Source organism: Eschrichtius robustus, chromosome 1, assembly GCF_028021215.1.
Source record: "Eschrichtius robustus isolate mEscRob2 chromosome 1, mEscRob2.pri, whole genome shotgun sequence".
Classification (NCBI taxonomy): domain Eukaryota; kingdom Metazoa; phylum Chordata; class Mammalia; order Artiodactyla; family Eschrichtiidae; genus Eschrichtius; species Eschrichtius robustus.
The window spans coordinates 88063780-88078373 of record NC_090824.1 but is presented as its reverse complement, the minus strand read 5'-3'; the positions used below and the strand labels follow the sequence as shown (position 1 = coordinate 88078373).

The 14594-nt window shown below is 44.0% G+C and overlaps 1 protein-coding gene across 2 annotated transcripts; it reads left to right on the top strand.

Moving 5' to 3' along the window:
- The first annotated feature begins 1376 nt into the window (after window positions 1–1376).
- On the top strand, window positions 1377–10534 carry CCDC32 (coiled-coil domain containing 32). 2 transcript variants are annotated; one of them, XM_068549368.1, is made up of 4 exons: window positions 1377–1446; window positions 3272–3527; window positions 6556–6712; window positions 9778–10534. In XM_068549368.1, the coding sequence occupies exons 2-4, from the start codon at window positions 3284–3286 to the stop codon at window positions 9914–9916; spliced, it is 540 nt and encodes a 179-aa protein (XP_068405469.1). In that variant the 5' UTR covers window positions 1377–1446; window positions 3272–3283; the 3' UTR covers window positions 9917–10534. The 2 variants fall into 2 exon arrangements, with proteins under 2 accessions (XP_068405469.1, XP_068405477.1); XM_068549376.1 differs by having other exon boundaries at window positions 1379–1446; window positions 3277–3527.
- The last annotated feature ends 4060 nt before the right edge of the window (window positions 10535–14594 follow it).

The following is a 14594-nucleotide window of genomic DNA, read 5'->3' as shown; positions in this document are numbered from 1 at the left end:
TTATACCAGCCACTGTTTGTGCCTACTGTTAAAGGCATCCTCATCCTGGTATCAAGATATGTAAGAGGCCAAATATGAAATCAAGAGGTTTTTTTGGTGAGCAGGAAATTAGAGAAAACTTCATAAGTGAGTTGAAAGGCCATGGAGCAGCTCAATGACGCACCCATAAATCTATGACAGTGATCCTTTCTATGAATCAGATGCTACCAGATTCGTGCCACCAGGTCGGGTGGCAGTTGGAGGACTCTGGATCCGCCCATCCTCATATATTCCCTGTGAATAAGCACTGCCAAAATCTTGCCTATTATTTGCTCCTTTGTTTTCTAACCTTCTTGCTTTCCACTTCCTTCTGTTTGCATATTCTAAGAATGGTTATAAATGTAACAGAGTACCTTGTAGGTCCCTTTCACATCGTGGTAGTTATTACCACCATAGCCACATTGATTGGCTTTGGACACATCTAGAGATTATACCCTCAGCCAAGCTACTTCTACAGATGGTTGGCTGATGTCTTTCCTCACATGTGTCTTTTGGGAGAGAGTAACCTGCCCTGGAAATTGGGGATCAGGTTGGGAGGGTTGCATCTCAGCGAACGGATAACCCCTGAAGGATATCAAAAGTCATCTCCTTTAAAAAAAAAAAAAAAAAAAAAAGCCTTTCTGACTCACATTTCCCATGACCACTCTCTCCTTTATGTACTCTGGCCACACTTCCGTCATATCCTCTATAACTCTTTGCTGTTATTTGTAAACTTGTCTGTCTCCATGGCGCTTCCTCCTAAGCTTTAAGGCTGGGACCCATACCAAGTCTTACCTGTCTTGAATTCCCACTTAACACAATGCCTCGAACACAGCATGAGCTTGATGTCTATTGACTAAATGAATGTGGGAAAGCTTCATAACTTGGTGAACGGGACCTGGATCTCCTGTGAGAGTAAGGAAAGTAATCGCTTCCATCCCCCATTCGAGGAGCAAAAGTCCTCTAATTTGCGTATCGAAGGGCTGAAAATTTCGGGGACAAACACCAGCCCAGAGAACTGCCGAGGAGATTAACTTGCTCAGGGAACCAAGAAAAGTCAAGGCCTTGGAAACTGGGCTTCCCTATCTGAGCAGGAAACACGTGGAAAGCGCCGTCCGCGCGGCTGTAACGTACTGATTGATATAAGCGGAATCAACCCGGCCCTTGGGAAGACTGAGGCCCGGGGCTTGTTCTCCACCGTTTCCAGGCAACAATAGTCCCGCCCATCGTTTCCTAGCACTCTGCTTCTCGCTTCCTTACCCAGCTGAGCTCCACTCGACCAATTGACGCACAGAACATCGCCAGGTTGGGCGGTGGTTGGGGGACTCCAGGGATCCGTCACCTGGAGACTCCGCCTCCCTATTTCTCCCCGGCTGCCAGCGACTGAACTGAGCTGAGCGTTTGCGGGCTGCTGGGCAGGCGGTTGCGGTAGGTGGAGATGCGCGGGGGTGCCCAGCGTTTTGTATCCCCTGCTCCGGCCACATTCCGAGATACCACAGAGGTGCCTCGGGGCCTGAGTCGTCCCGCCTAGCCAGTCCTTGAGGCCGGAGTGACTGAGGCCCGGGATCTGGACACCAGGGTTTTCCGCGCTGGTCTGGACTTCCTGCGGGGGACCGGGGGGCCAGGGGACCAGGGCTCTGATGCTAGCAAAGTTTTGGTGTGGGTGGGTTCAAACGACTTCGGGATAGGAGTGGAGCCTCACTGTGACAGTTCATACAGGGACTCCGTCACATGTCTGGCCCTTTTACTTCCGGGCCATTGCGCTGGCTGGGCTCTCACTCCTGGAATTATTCAGACCTTTTCCCAGGCAGCCTTCCTAATCTCAAAGGTCCCTCCTGTAAGAAGGTGTCAATTCATCCTATTAGACTAGATAGTTACGAAAGCCCCCAGGCTTTGTGGGTAGCCCTTCCCACTTAGCTCTGCTCAGGCTACTTTCAGTATAGAGTCCCAAACAGGCAGAGTGATATTGGGTAAAAACATGGCTTTTGGAGAGGCACAGGTCTGGTTTCCAATCAGGGATTCACTCTGTATCAGTAATGTGCCTTTGACAAGTTACCCTTATGATCCTCAGTTTTTTCATCTGTAAAATGATGACAACGTCTATCTTTCCATTTTTCTATTAAAATAAGAACATGAGCCGTGTAGCCCAGCGTCTCCATGTAATGAGCACATGAGTCTTGCATATGACAGTACTCTCTGACAGTTTTCACCAAGCAGCATTTTAATTATCCTGGTGTACTGTATACGGAACTGTGCAGGGCCTTTATTCTGTGTCCTATTGAAAACAGAATTTAATTGGCTGAGGACAGAGTGGTTGCATTTTGGAGATCTTTGGAGAAAAGTGCAGAATGGTTGTCCTCACTGGAAATGTCCTAGAAATTCCTGTGTGTGTGTGTGCGTATGTGTGTTAAAACATCCATAACATAAATTTTACCATTTTAACCATTTTTAGATCTACTGTTAAGTGGCATTCACATTATTGTACAACCATCACGACCATCCATTTCTAGAACTTCCCAAACCGAAACTCTGTACCCATTAAACAGTAACTCCCATTACCATCCCCGCCTCCAACCACCATTCTATTTTCTGTCTCTATGAGTTTGACTGCATAGACCTCATATAAGTGGAATCATTCAATATTTGTCCTTTTGTGTCTGGCTTATAGAAATTCCATTTTAAGGGACTTCCCTGGTGGCGCAGAGGTTAAGAATCTGCCTGCCAATGCAGGGGACACAGGTTCGAGCCCTGGTCCGGGAAGATCCCACACGCTGCAGAGCAACTAAGCCTGTGCGCCACAACTACTGAGCCTGCGCTCCAGAGCCCACGAGCCACAACTACTGAGTCCATGTGTCACAACTACTGAAAACCACGTGCCCAGAGCCCATGCTCCGCAACAAGAGAAGCCACCGCAATGAGAAGCCCGCGCACTGCAACGAAGCGTAGCCCCCGCTTGCCGCAACTAGAGAAACCCCATGTGCAGCAACGAAGACCCAACACAGCCCAAAAATTAATTAATTAATTAATTAATTAATTTAAAAAAGAAATTCCATTTTAAAAGACAAACTTCATTATGAAAACAACCTGAGTGCAGAGCCAGAAGAGGAACCTAATTACCCTTTTGTCATCTTTTTCTCTATAACATAGGAATGTAATAGAAGACATTTTAAATTTTGTTAAGAGAAACTTCATAAAAGGCTATTACCTTCCTTCCTAAGTCAGTCCTTATTCACTTGAGCTTCTGTTTTTTCAGCTCAGATTCCAAATGAAAATGTTTGAGAACACTGACTCTACAACTACAAGATCTGGCCCGGATCTTTGGGCCGAAATCTGTTCCTGTCTGCCACATCCTGACCAAGAGGATAGTGCCAGCAATGCTTTCTCAGACTCCTTTATGGATTCTTACCCTGCAGGCACAGGCCAGAGGGAAGCCCCAGACTTTGCTGTGCAGCCAGCTGTAAAGCCTTGGGCTCCCCTGCAGGATTCAGAAGTGTATTTAGCATCTCTAGGTAAGTTAGATGGCTTTTCTTTTTTTTTTAATCAGAAGCTGGTGGTTTTTAAGGAAGCATGCTGAAGTTCTGTTACATCAAACCTGGTTTTCTATTCTCAGTTTGTTTTTTTGTTTGTTTTTTTGTCCTTACCCCATGTATCTGTCAGATGTAATTCTAGGGGGTGTTTCAGGTTGGTTGTTGGGAAGGAGCCCCCTTTTCCTTGTACATCCCTTAACAGTCTTTGTCATCTCCTGCCTCTGACTGTTTCATCTAAATTCTGCTTTATTTATTGGCATTCTGTAGGACACTCTTGTACACTCTTGGTGGCCCATGTATTCAGATAACCCCAAAGTGTCATACCTTATGCATCCTGAAAGAAGAAGGTCATGGTCCCAGAGCTACATGTGGATTTATGATGCTACAGTTTGAGAAATTGTTATATTTAATAGATTGATGGTTGGGATGGGAGTATATTGACATAAAATTCATCCTGCCTCTTGTTAGCCATTTTAGTTTTTAAATATTTCCTGAACACATCTTCACTGCCCTGTCCTGTGGCCTTAAGTATTTAGAGAGACTCCTAACACAGGAAAGAGATTCAGATTGTCCCGTGCTAGGGGAAAGACAAATATCAGTCTTCGGCAGTGATCGCCAATCTTCAGAATTGTGTTAACCTTTATTATTAGACATCCATGAGATGCATCAATGTGTCACAAAACCAAACCTGAGAATAATTATTTGAGGAAGGAAAGGCAATTCAGGAAGAAGAAGCATTTGAGGAAGGACAGAAAGAAGAGTCAGAATAGAGTTTACATGATTGCTAAGAAGTTTCTTGGAAAAATAGAAGGAATTTGGTTAATGATGTACTGGAGGAAAAAAATATGAGAAAAACACAGGTGGAATGATGGCTAATGAGAAAGATGAGGGTGTAATATGAAATTTGTTGGGAAGCCACCAGAGATAGTATAGTAATTAATACTTGCAGCAATGGCCGAGGAGGTTACCAGTTCTGTTGTAGTAGTCAGAATATCTGTTTAATGATGATAAGGAGAAGAAGCCACAGTCTGAGGAAGCTGAAGAACCAGATCCTTCGGCTTGTTGGTGCTCTGTGCCCAGGGCATATAAGAAACTTTCATGGATTCAGTGATGTTTTTGATTGGTGAAGACTGGTTCAGAAAGTTAAAACTCCACGGATCTTTTCTAAAATCAGTTAAGATGATGATTAAAATGTCCTCCCCTGAAGAAAATAAGAGGGATTCCTGATGCCTATGGCAGAGTCTGGAAGATAATGGTAAGCGGGTTTGGAGGATGCAAGGCACCTATTTCTGCCTGATCACATCTGATCAGGGACTCAGCACCCTCAGAAAGGGGAAGACCTTTTCCAGCCCAAAAGACTACCTCCCACCTTGACAATCAAGGCCTGACAACATAAAGATTGTTTTTATTGCCAAATAAACTTATATCGGAGAATCCACTAAGAGCAACAATTAAAAACTTTTAACCAGTTCAACCTGAGATATACATAATCCTTTACCCATCCTCCAGGAGAAAAAAACTCCTCAAATATTTAACATCCATCAACTGTAGGTTTTTTTTTTTACATGGGTGAGCTTTTGGTGGTAACTTGTAGCAGCAAAAGGTGTTTGTTTTGATCAGTGGGTTCCAGCTGATGCGGCTTGTTTAGAAATGAAAGCAAGATTGCAAATCATAAAGTTTCTATTGGTGGGCTTGATGTCCACCCCTCCCCTCCAAAAAGTCATCATTTACCTATTTATTATAGTTGGAGGCAAGACTAAATTAAGGCAGAAGGCAAATGGTGATACCCTTACTTGTATTCTTTTAAAGGGGCTATCTGTTCATCAATTATACTTAAAATGCAAAGAAGAGTAACTAAACATGTATCACCAGGAAGCCATAATGGACCACTCTCACAGGGATTACAAGATGTTTGTTTTTGTTAGGCTCCAACGTCCAGGCCACAAGCAGAACAACCTTCAAAAAAAATGTTGGGAGATTCCTTTTCTTTAATCAAGAACTTAATCACACATAGAGATCTTACAGGTCTCTTATTATTGAGTTCTCATCAAGTCAATTTTTGTGTCTAATGAACCATCGAATCTCTCTTCATTTTATCTAATTCTTTCTCATGAGGTTTGGAAACCACTTTATGACACTGTAACAAAAAAACCATTTACTCCTCCCAGAGACTATTTTCAGGAGTTGAAAAAAGAAAATAGGGGCTTCCCTGGTGGCGCAGTGGTTGAGAATCTGCCTGCCAATGCAGGAGACACGGGTTCGAGCCCTGGTCTGGGAAGATCCCACATGCCGCGGAGCAACTGGGCCCGTGAGCCACAACTACTGAGCCTGCGCGTCTGGAGCCTGTGCTCCGCAACAAGAGAGGCCATGATAGTGAGAGGCCCGCGCACCGCGATGAAGAGTGGCCCCCGCTTGCCACAACTAGAGAAAGCCCTCGCACAGAAACGAGGACCCAACACAGCCAAAATAAAATAAATAAATAAACAAATGTGGGGTTAAAAAAAAAAAAAAAAGAAAAAAGAAAATAGTATACACATGTCAAGCCAGGGAAAACAAGCATTTCTTAGAGAGATACCTGCTGGGCTTCTGTGATTTCAAAGAAACCATGCCATCAATTTGTTTATGAGAACCTATAAACCCCTTTTCTGGGGTTAAACAATTAAACAGTTATTTGATACAATGCAGAGAGAAGGCATTGGGATGGAAAAAGAAAAATGTACGTTTGTCCTCCTTAAAAAAATGAGCTCTTTTTCAGGGAGTGTGCTTGTACTCATCAGTGAGAGAATTTTTAAGTTGATATTTTGCATTTTGTTTTGTCTTGTTTTGTTTGGCCGCACTGTGTGGCATGCGGAATCCTGGTTCCCCGACCAGGGGTTGAACCCGTGCCCCCTGCAGTGGAAGCGCAGAGTCTCAACCACTGGACCTCCAGGGAAGTCTGGCATTTTGCATTTTAGATTAGTTTTGTTTCATACTCACTTTCCTTGTTAAGTTCAACTTCCTCTCTCTTTAGAGAAGAAACTGAGAAGAATCAAAGGTTTACATCAGGAAGTGACTTCCAAGGACATGCTTCGAACCCTGGCCCAAGCAAAGAAGGAATGCTGGGATCGGTTCCTCCAGGAGAAGTTAGCATCGGAATTCTTTGTGGATGGACTTGATTCTGATGAGAGGTAATTGATTCTCAGTCCAGCTCCAGGTGACGGTCTGTTTCACTGAAAGCATTTCTCTTCCTCTAAAGAAGTCAGGGAGAGCGACATCTGAGTCCAGATATAAGTTGATATCAACATCAGCTTTTCTGAGCTAAAATCATCCTTTTTAAGGTTGCTTTATTTGCTTAGTCCAGTGGCAGATTTTTGGGAATGAGTATTTTTGCTAAAAAGCAAATTCCCCACCTACATCTTTTTTTTTTTTTTTTTTTGGCTGCGTTGGGTCTTCGTTGCTGCGTGCGGGCTTTCTCTCGTTGTGGCGAGCAGGGGCTACTCTTCGTTGCCGTGCGCGGACTTCTCATTGCGGTGGCTTCTCTTGTTGCGGAGCACAGGCTCTAGGTGCGCAGGCTTCAGTAGTTGTGGCACGTGGGCTCAGTAGTTGTGGCTCGCATGCTCTAGAGCGCAGGCTCAGTAGTTGTGGCTCATGGGCTTAGTAGCTCCGCAGCATGTGGGATCTTCTCGGACCAGGGCTCGAACCCGTGTCCCCTGCGTTGGCAGGTGGATTCTTAACCACTGTGCCGCCAGGGAAGCCCCCCCACCTACATCTTGATCACAGATTGAACAGAGTTGAGAATAAACTATTGTCTTCATTTTAAGTACACACTGTGCTTGAGAAAATAGTAATCAATCAACAACTGGAACCAAGTCTTCTTACCTATGAATCTCCACTGCCTTACAGAGTTTCTGTCATATTTCTGTCAAATTTGAGTAGACACTCAAATTTGTGTAGACCAGATGAATGAATTTCTTAAGCATCTACTATGAAGGCACTGTGCTTGATGTCATAGGCATGGAGGGGAGGTGTAAGGACGTTTTAGAGCCTTTTCTTGGTCCTCAGAACTAGGTGGGGAGAGCTGACAAATATATATGTAGACATACCTAACAAAACGAGGCAGCATAAGAAAAGAGCCAGATGAGCGGAAGTGACTCATCTGCTTTAGGAGTTGAAAGACCATTGAGCTCCCTCTGGGGTCTGGTTTTGTACCAAAGGAGAACAGTATCTGCAGATGGGCTGGATGCAGAAAGGAGGAGAGGGCATTCTGCCACAAAGAGCAGGATGGTGCTCGAGCTCTGCCACTTACTGGTTGTATGTTTCTGGGTGAGTAACCTGCGTGTGCCTCAGTATCCTGCTCTGTAAAGCAGGAGTAGTACCTCTTACCTTATAAGGTTGTTATGAGCATTAAATGAGTTACTATGTATAAAGCACTTAGAACAGTGCCTGGCACAGGGTCAGTACTGTGTGTTAGCTATTCTTAATATTATTCTTCCTAATAGGATCTTAAAATTCAGTAAGAAATTATTCAAAATGAAAATCAGTGAGGGAAATAAAAACCTGAATTTTAACACAGGGTCTTAGGGGAATATGACTTAACCTAAGTTTATATCATAGCGTTAACACTGATTTTGAGAGTCCCATGGTATCAGATGAAGATACTGCTGCTGAAATCATGGACAGTATGTGAATAGAACTTCATGGTTACATTTTATTTTTTAATTTGCAAAGTATTTTCACTTACATTATCTCAAATATTGCATCAGCGTGCCCCCAGATCCTTCAGAAATCAGTGTGGCATCTAAGGTCAGGTCAACTTCCCTCTGAGGGTTCAGAAAATAATATACATTTTACTCTTTTCTTTTCCCAGTTGAGCCTTAAACTGCCCCAAACACAAAAGATGAAGATGCACAGATTTCTGAGCCACTAATAATTTGGCATTATATTCTCTCCTCTTGAATATTTCCTTCCTCTCCGGTTGTGAGAAGAAAAGACAACTTTCTCCTGCATAATTCTCAAATAGGAATTCTTCTTCTCAGAAATCAGATCAGCACCAAGCCTCAAGTTCATGTTTCTGTGTATTTATTAATACCTAAAATAATGTGGTTTTCCCTTCCTTATAGAAATAATTGAAATAATTTTATGAAAAGTATGGTAGATGAAGATTAAATGCCCACATAGCACCTTAGTCCCCTGAGCTATGGGCACCTGTTGAGCTGTGGGCACCTGTTGCCCTGAGCCTGCATCTGTGGGAATGCTTCTTTTTATCAGTGTTCAGAACAAGCGCCAGGAAACAGTAGATATGCATTTGGTTTCAAACTTCAAAGTTTATGTTTTAAACACAGGCCATTTTGTAGTGGAATTGTGTGGTTCTTCATGTATGTGAAGGCCAGATGTGTGACCCTCCTCATGGCGTGCTTTTGGCAAGGGAGCAATGGGCTGGGAAATCCTACTGTCCACAACGTGATTCCCTCATTTTAGGTGTCTAAAATCTGCTGGTTATGGCCTTATTTCTTGGCTTATGATTTTTTGCTATTGAAGAGCACAGAATGAGGTTTATATTATTCCTAGTCATTTGCAATTTACCGTGAATGTCTAATAGCTTTAGGGTGGAGGATCCTGGGTACTCAAGGAAGGTGGGAGGGGGACACTTCCCCCTCCCCACAGATCCAAACAAAAAAGAGCCCCCTGGCATAGTGGCCATTCCTTTGTGGGGGACATTGCTACTCAGATGTTTCCATCTTGGCATCTTGCTGTAGAAAGAACTAAACAAACAAAAACACAAAAAATCGTGCTTAGTACAACTAAGTGCTATAAGTATAATTGAGCCTCAGACTACCTCAGGTATAAGAGATTTCAAGATGCTCAGGTTTCTGCCTCACTAATAATTTGGTATTTATTTGAATGTTTCCTCCCCTTGACAATTTCTCTTCTCTCCCGTTTTGAGGAAAAAAAGATGGAACTGAGGCATAAGCTCTTCAGCTGTTCTCATCAAGCCTTCAGAGACTCTGCATTTGAAGGGGTCCTGGTGCTGCTTGTCGCCCAAGTGCCCACTAGGGGGTAAATTATGCCACGGAGCTGCCAGGATGCACAGCTGTCAGAGGAGTATCTGTGCTCCCCGTGTTAGCAGTGAAAAACAATTATAGGAAGAAATTGGTGGTGGGCGGGAAGACAGTCTTTGAGCAACTGAGATAATCATTAAGTAATTAATCAGTGAGGTCTGATGCAGCCACCCTTTTCTCCTGCTCTTTCGTAGCACCTTGGAACATTTCAAGAGGTGGCTCCAGCCAGATAAAGTAGCCATCAGTACGGAGGAGGTCCAGTATCTGATTCCTCCAGAGTCGCAGGTTGAGAAGCCAGCGCCCGGGGACGAGCCAGCAGCAGTGGAACAATAAATTACGCACACACACGCCCAGCAGCTGTCTTGGGTCCGGAGGGAACAGCAGAGAGCTCGGCAGCGGCAGCAGCAAGGAGAAATCTAGGGAGGGAAAAAGCCCAGCCTTCCACTCCACCAAGCAAGCAGCTGCGGGCCCCTGAGGACTTGCTGGGGGCTGGCACGTGTGACTGTCTTGGGTAAAGTGACTGACCCAGTGTGTGCTGGATCAAAATACCGCCTTCCTCTCTGTCTCACAGCTTGTCTGAGCTCTGTTGCTGCAGGTGAGAAGTCTGCTAAGAACCTAGTGAAGGACCAAGTGTGAAAGTATTTGGAGAAACTGATACCCTTGTGTATAATGTATAAGTTAAGTGAGCCATATTTTTTCTCGCCTCTTCTGGATGTTCCCGCCTGTGTTCCAAGCATTTCCGTGGTAAATTGTCAGGGATGCGTGGCACCGAAGAGAGTGAAGTCTGCTTCCTTGAATCCAAGACCCATCTGAGGCTTCTCTAACAAGTCCATAATAAATATAGGGACTTTAGGAAAAAGAGGCTGGGCTTTTCCTGCGTCTGATTTGTTTCTTGTAGGGAAAATGAACGAAAGAAGTGTGAAAATATAGGTGTTTCTGTGTATACATGTATATTTTTTATTTCATGCATGGTTTCTCCCCTGACCTCCTCTGGCACTTAAAAAGAGCCAGGTTCCAAATTAGACTTGTGTTTATGGTATTGGTATTTGAAACCACTCCTGAATAATTCCACACCTGCTCCTTGTGGCAGCTTTCCTGGCTAAGCCTATGCTTCCTACCTTGTTTATGGTGTTCTTGTTCAGTTGGTATTGTCCACATAAAACTTTTCTCATCAGACTAGCTGTGTGTGGTGCTATTAACCTGATTCCTCCCAGAGAGGTACTCCCAGGCAGTGAGGAGGTAAAGACAAATGCATGTCAATGCAGGAGAGCTGGTAACCTTTGCCAGATTCCTGTTTTTTAACATGTGCCCTCTGACAAGCCAAACCTCGGTGCCCTGAGGGTAGGATTCTGAGGTCATGGCTCCAGTGGAGCGTCTTTCTGGGTAATAGGTTCCAAATCCCTAATGATGAGCAGGTGGCCATAAAAACCTTCAGAGAACATTTGCTCATTTCTAAATCAAGTAGATCGAGAAATTTTGCCTTGTCCAAAAGGATGGGAACCAACCAGGTGATTCTATATACTTGCTTAATTATATGAATATTTTTGTCGTAATTTCCAGATGGGCTTTCCTTTTTGTTTTGCCATTGACTACTGGTGTTAGCTTTATTCTTACTGCTTTTTATTAGTATGATGCCTTTGACAGAGAGAGTGACCCTCTGTTCCCCAGACACTTTGAGCAAGCCAGACACTGACAGTCATCCAGCCTGGACTAAGCTTGCAAGGGATTCTGCCTGGGGTTCAGGTGCCAAACCTCACTCTTCCTACAGAGCTATCTGATGGCTTTCAGATGGATGGATAGGTTTAGAAAGGAAAAAAAACCAAAAGACAAAAACAAAAAAAAACCACCTAACATTTTCCTTCTCCCTGCATGATAAACAAAATTATTCTTCCTCAGTAACAACAATTTAAGAAAAAAAGCAGTAAGGTCTGAAAATACTCTCCCAAAGAGCAGCTGATCGTGGATGGTTAGAGAATGTTTCTGTACCAGAAAACAGCGTCTCTGTCATTCAGGCAGGATTCCAACTTTGCCTTTTCCCTACCTCCCATTTTTGACCTAAGAAACAGAAATCTTAATATGAAAAGGTGGGGAGTGATTCAGAGGAACTGAAAAGGAATTGTAGGATTGAAAGATGTTTAGCCCAGAGTGAAAACCTGGGGTGGGGCGGTGGGGGAAGGCCCCAGATCTCCATTGCCTTCTCACTTCACTCCTCTACAGAGACAGGCTTCCACAGAAGGGAGTCTAATGGGTTGTAACTATGGTTTCTTAATTGGTTTAGAGGTGACAACTTAAGTGATGGCTCTAAAAAAAGGTGAAACTCTATTTACCAAAAACAAATTTGATATTAGTTCCCAAAGCTAACTTTTTAACATAAATTTAACTTAGGCGATTGATGTAGTACTAAATTTGAAACCAAGAGTCTTGGGTGCTATCTTTATCCGTGCTGTGGCTTACTGTGGGATCATAAATAAGTCAAATGACCTCTTTGTATTCCAGTTCCCTTTCAGAAATTGGACTAACCATAGGAAAAACTGTATTGGCCAAAAATGCTGATCTGTTTCCTTTGATCCTGGAAACTCCCAAGGAACTCCAGTTAAGACTTCCTCAAATCAGTAAAATTTATGAGTTGAGAGAGCCTTTCTTATCACCCCTAACTTTCTTCCTTCCTCATGTCCTTGATGAAACAGACAGAAAGCGAGAGCACATGGAGCAATATTTACTGCTAAACCTTAGAGCCAGAGAAGGGCAATTCCCAACAGGGCAAAACAGTAACAACTAGGTATATCCAGAGAAGGCTGGTTGGAGCCAGGGAGATAAGGTAAGTGACTGCCGCTGTTCTCTCCTGGCACAGGGCTTGGCAAGATCAGTGCTGGAATGGCACAGGCTTGCATCCAATACCTGCTCCAGAAATAGGCTCTGGATGTAGGCACAGCAAGTAAACAAACGTCCTACCAGCTGTTGCCGAGGTGTGTCCCTCTCAGGCAGGCCTGCCCACCAGGACTATTGCTGGAAAAGGGAAGATGCCCTGGAGGCACTCCCTGGCCCTGCCTTGGAATGAGTCCCCCAATGCTGGGAACAGCTCCAGCCACATAAAACAGCTGATATTTTCCTGAAAATTCCAAACTATCCCAACCAGCTTTGGCCCTACCTCAGTTATATGATTCAAGACAGGACACTGTCATCGCAATCTTAGGCTTGTGAGAGGGCTGTCTACCTGAACCCAGAGGGCTATTTAAGGCACAGATTCATTCATCTAACCAATGTTTGTTGAGCCCCTGCCATGCTTCAGGCACTGTGCATGGTGGTGAATAAAACAAAACTGTATCTTCCCACGTGGGTTGATGGAGGGGGAGATAATGGCCTAGTTAACTGGTGCTGTAGTCTCTGATTCTGTAGAGCCCTAGCATAGGCACACAGTGCTTTGAGAGCATATGGGAAGGAGATATGAGAGCCCTAGGCCAGTTGGGTGGGAGGTAGGAGAGAGACCGAGTTAGCGAAGCTGAGTCCAGAAAAATGAGTAGCAGTTGGAGAGAAGAGAGGGATAAGAGCATGGGGGCAGAGAAAAGTCCCAGAAGAGGAAAATAGCAAGTACAAAGGCCTGAAGGCAAAATAAAGTTTGGATACTGGAAAATGGTTCAGTGTAGCTGGAGCATAAAGGACAAAGGAGGAAGCATCAGAAGGTGAGGTGAGAAATTAATAAACAAGGCCAGGTGTGAAGGGCTTTATAAGCCATGTTAAGGAGCTTGGAATTTATTTGGGGAGCGACAGGAAGCTAAAGGGTCATTTTAAGAGGGGCAGTGACAGGACCAGAATTGCATCTAGAAAGATGGTTATGGCTGCCATGGGTTTGACATGTTTAAATTGATGAGGGGAGCACAAATTCACCCTTGGCAATGATCTGTCTACATGAAATAATGCAATCAGATGGCTCATGGTTTTCCTTTGTTTTTATTTTCTGGCTTGATTTCTTTGAAGTTATTTTTTCACTATTACAGAACAAATAGAATCATGTATGGCAGATTGTATTTTCCAAAGATGGCCATATCAATATATCACATCCCACACTTTCAACTTACAGTGTGGTGTGGACACTCTTCCACTGAGATGATGGGTCAATATTCCCTCCCCTGGAACCTGGGTAGACCTACGTAACTGCCTTGCTAATAGAGTACAGCATGAATAATATGACTTCAGAGGCTAGGTCATAAAAACATTCTACCTGGGATCTCTCTCTTTCTCAATATGTTCCTTGGTAGTTCTGAGCCAACATGTAAGAAGTCTGGCTACCTCGAAGCCTCCATACTAGAGAGGCCCCACCGAGAGCTAGAGGGGCTCCCGCAGTTTAGTCCCCAGCTGTTTGAGTCTTTCCCACCCCAGGCATCAGACATATAAGTGATTCAAATGATTTCAGGCCCCAGCCTTCAAACCACCCCAGCTGACACCAAGTGGAACAGAGACAAGCTGTCCCTGCAAGCCCTGTAGATTCATAAACAGAAAAAATGTCATGGTTTAAGCCACTATGTTTTGGGTTGGTTTGTCACTCAGCAATAGATAACTGGTACACCATAACCTAGGTTTCAGTTTTTATGTAGCTAGTTTGAAGTATTTTATTTGCGGTCCCTTATAGTTTCTGATGGTTACAGAATTCTTAATACTTATGCTGGTTGCAGTACGGAGAGGAGCAAAATTGGGTGCAGGCACCAGCTGTGAGGTGGTTGCAGTTGCCTAAGAAAGAGGTGACAGTGACTTGAGGACTTGTATTTCTACTGAGGATGAACAACGCTGCAAGAAAACGTCACTCCCACCTTAACCATGAGAAATAGCCAGATAATCTACAAAATCATAGCTTTTCTTGAGCCCTCAGAAAGCTGAGGTCACAAGGCAACCAAGTAAAGCCTCTTCAAGGAGAGAGAGATACACATGAACAGTTTCAAGTTTAGCAGAGCACGGGAAACGGGGGAGCTGTCATACAAGCAGGTAAGACAAAACCGACAAAAATTTTAACGAACGT

Bases quoted from the DNA above. Each gene is read 5' to 3' on its own strand.
- CCDC32 (XM_068549368.1), top strand. From the start codon at position 3,284: ATGAAAATGTTTGAGAACACTGACTCTACAACTACAAGATCTGGCCCG. The intron at 3,528-6,555 runs GTAAGTTAGATG...CTCTCTCTTTAG, and splicing joins AGTGTATTTAGCATCTCTAG to AGAAGAAACTGAGAAGAATC. The intron at 6,713-9,777 runs GTAATTGATTCT...GCTCTTTCGTAG, and splicing joins GGACTTGATTCTGATGAGAG to CACCTTGGAACATTTCAAGA.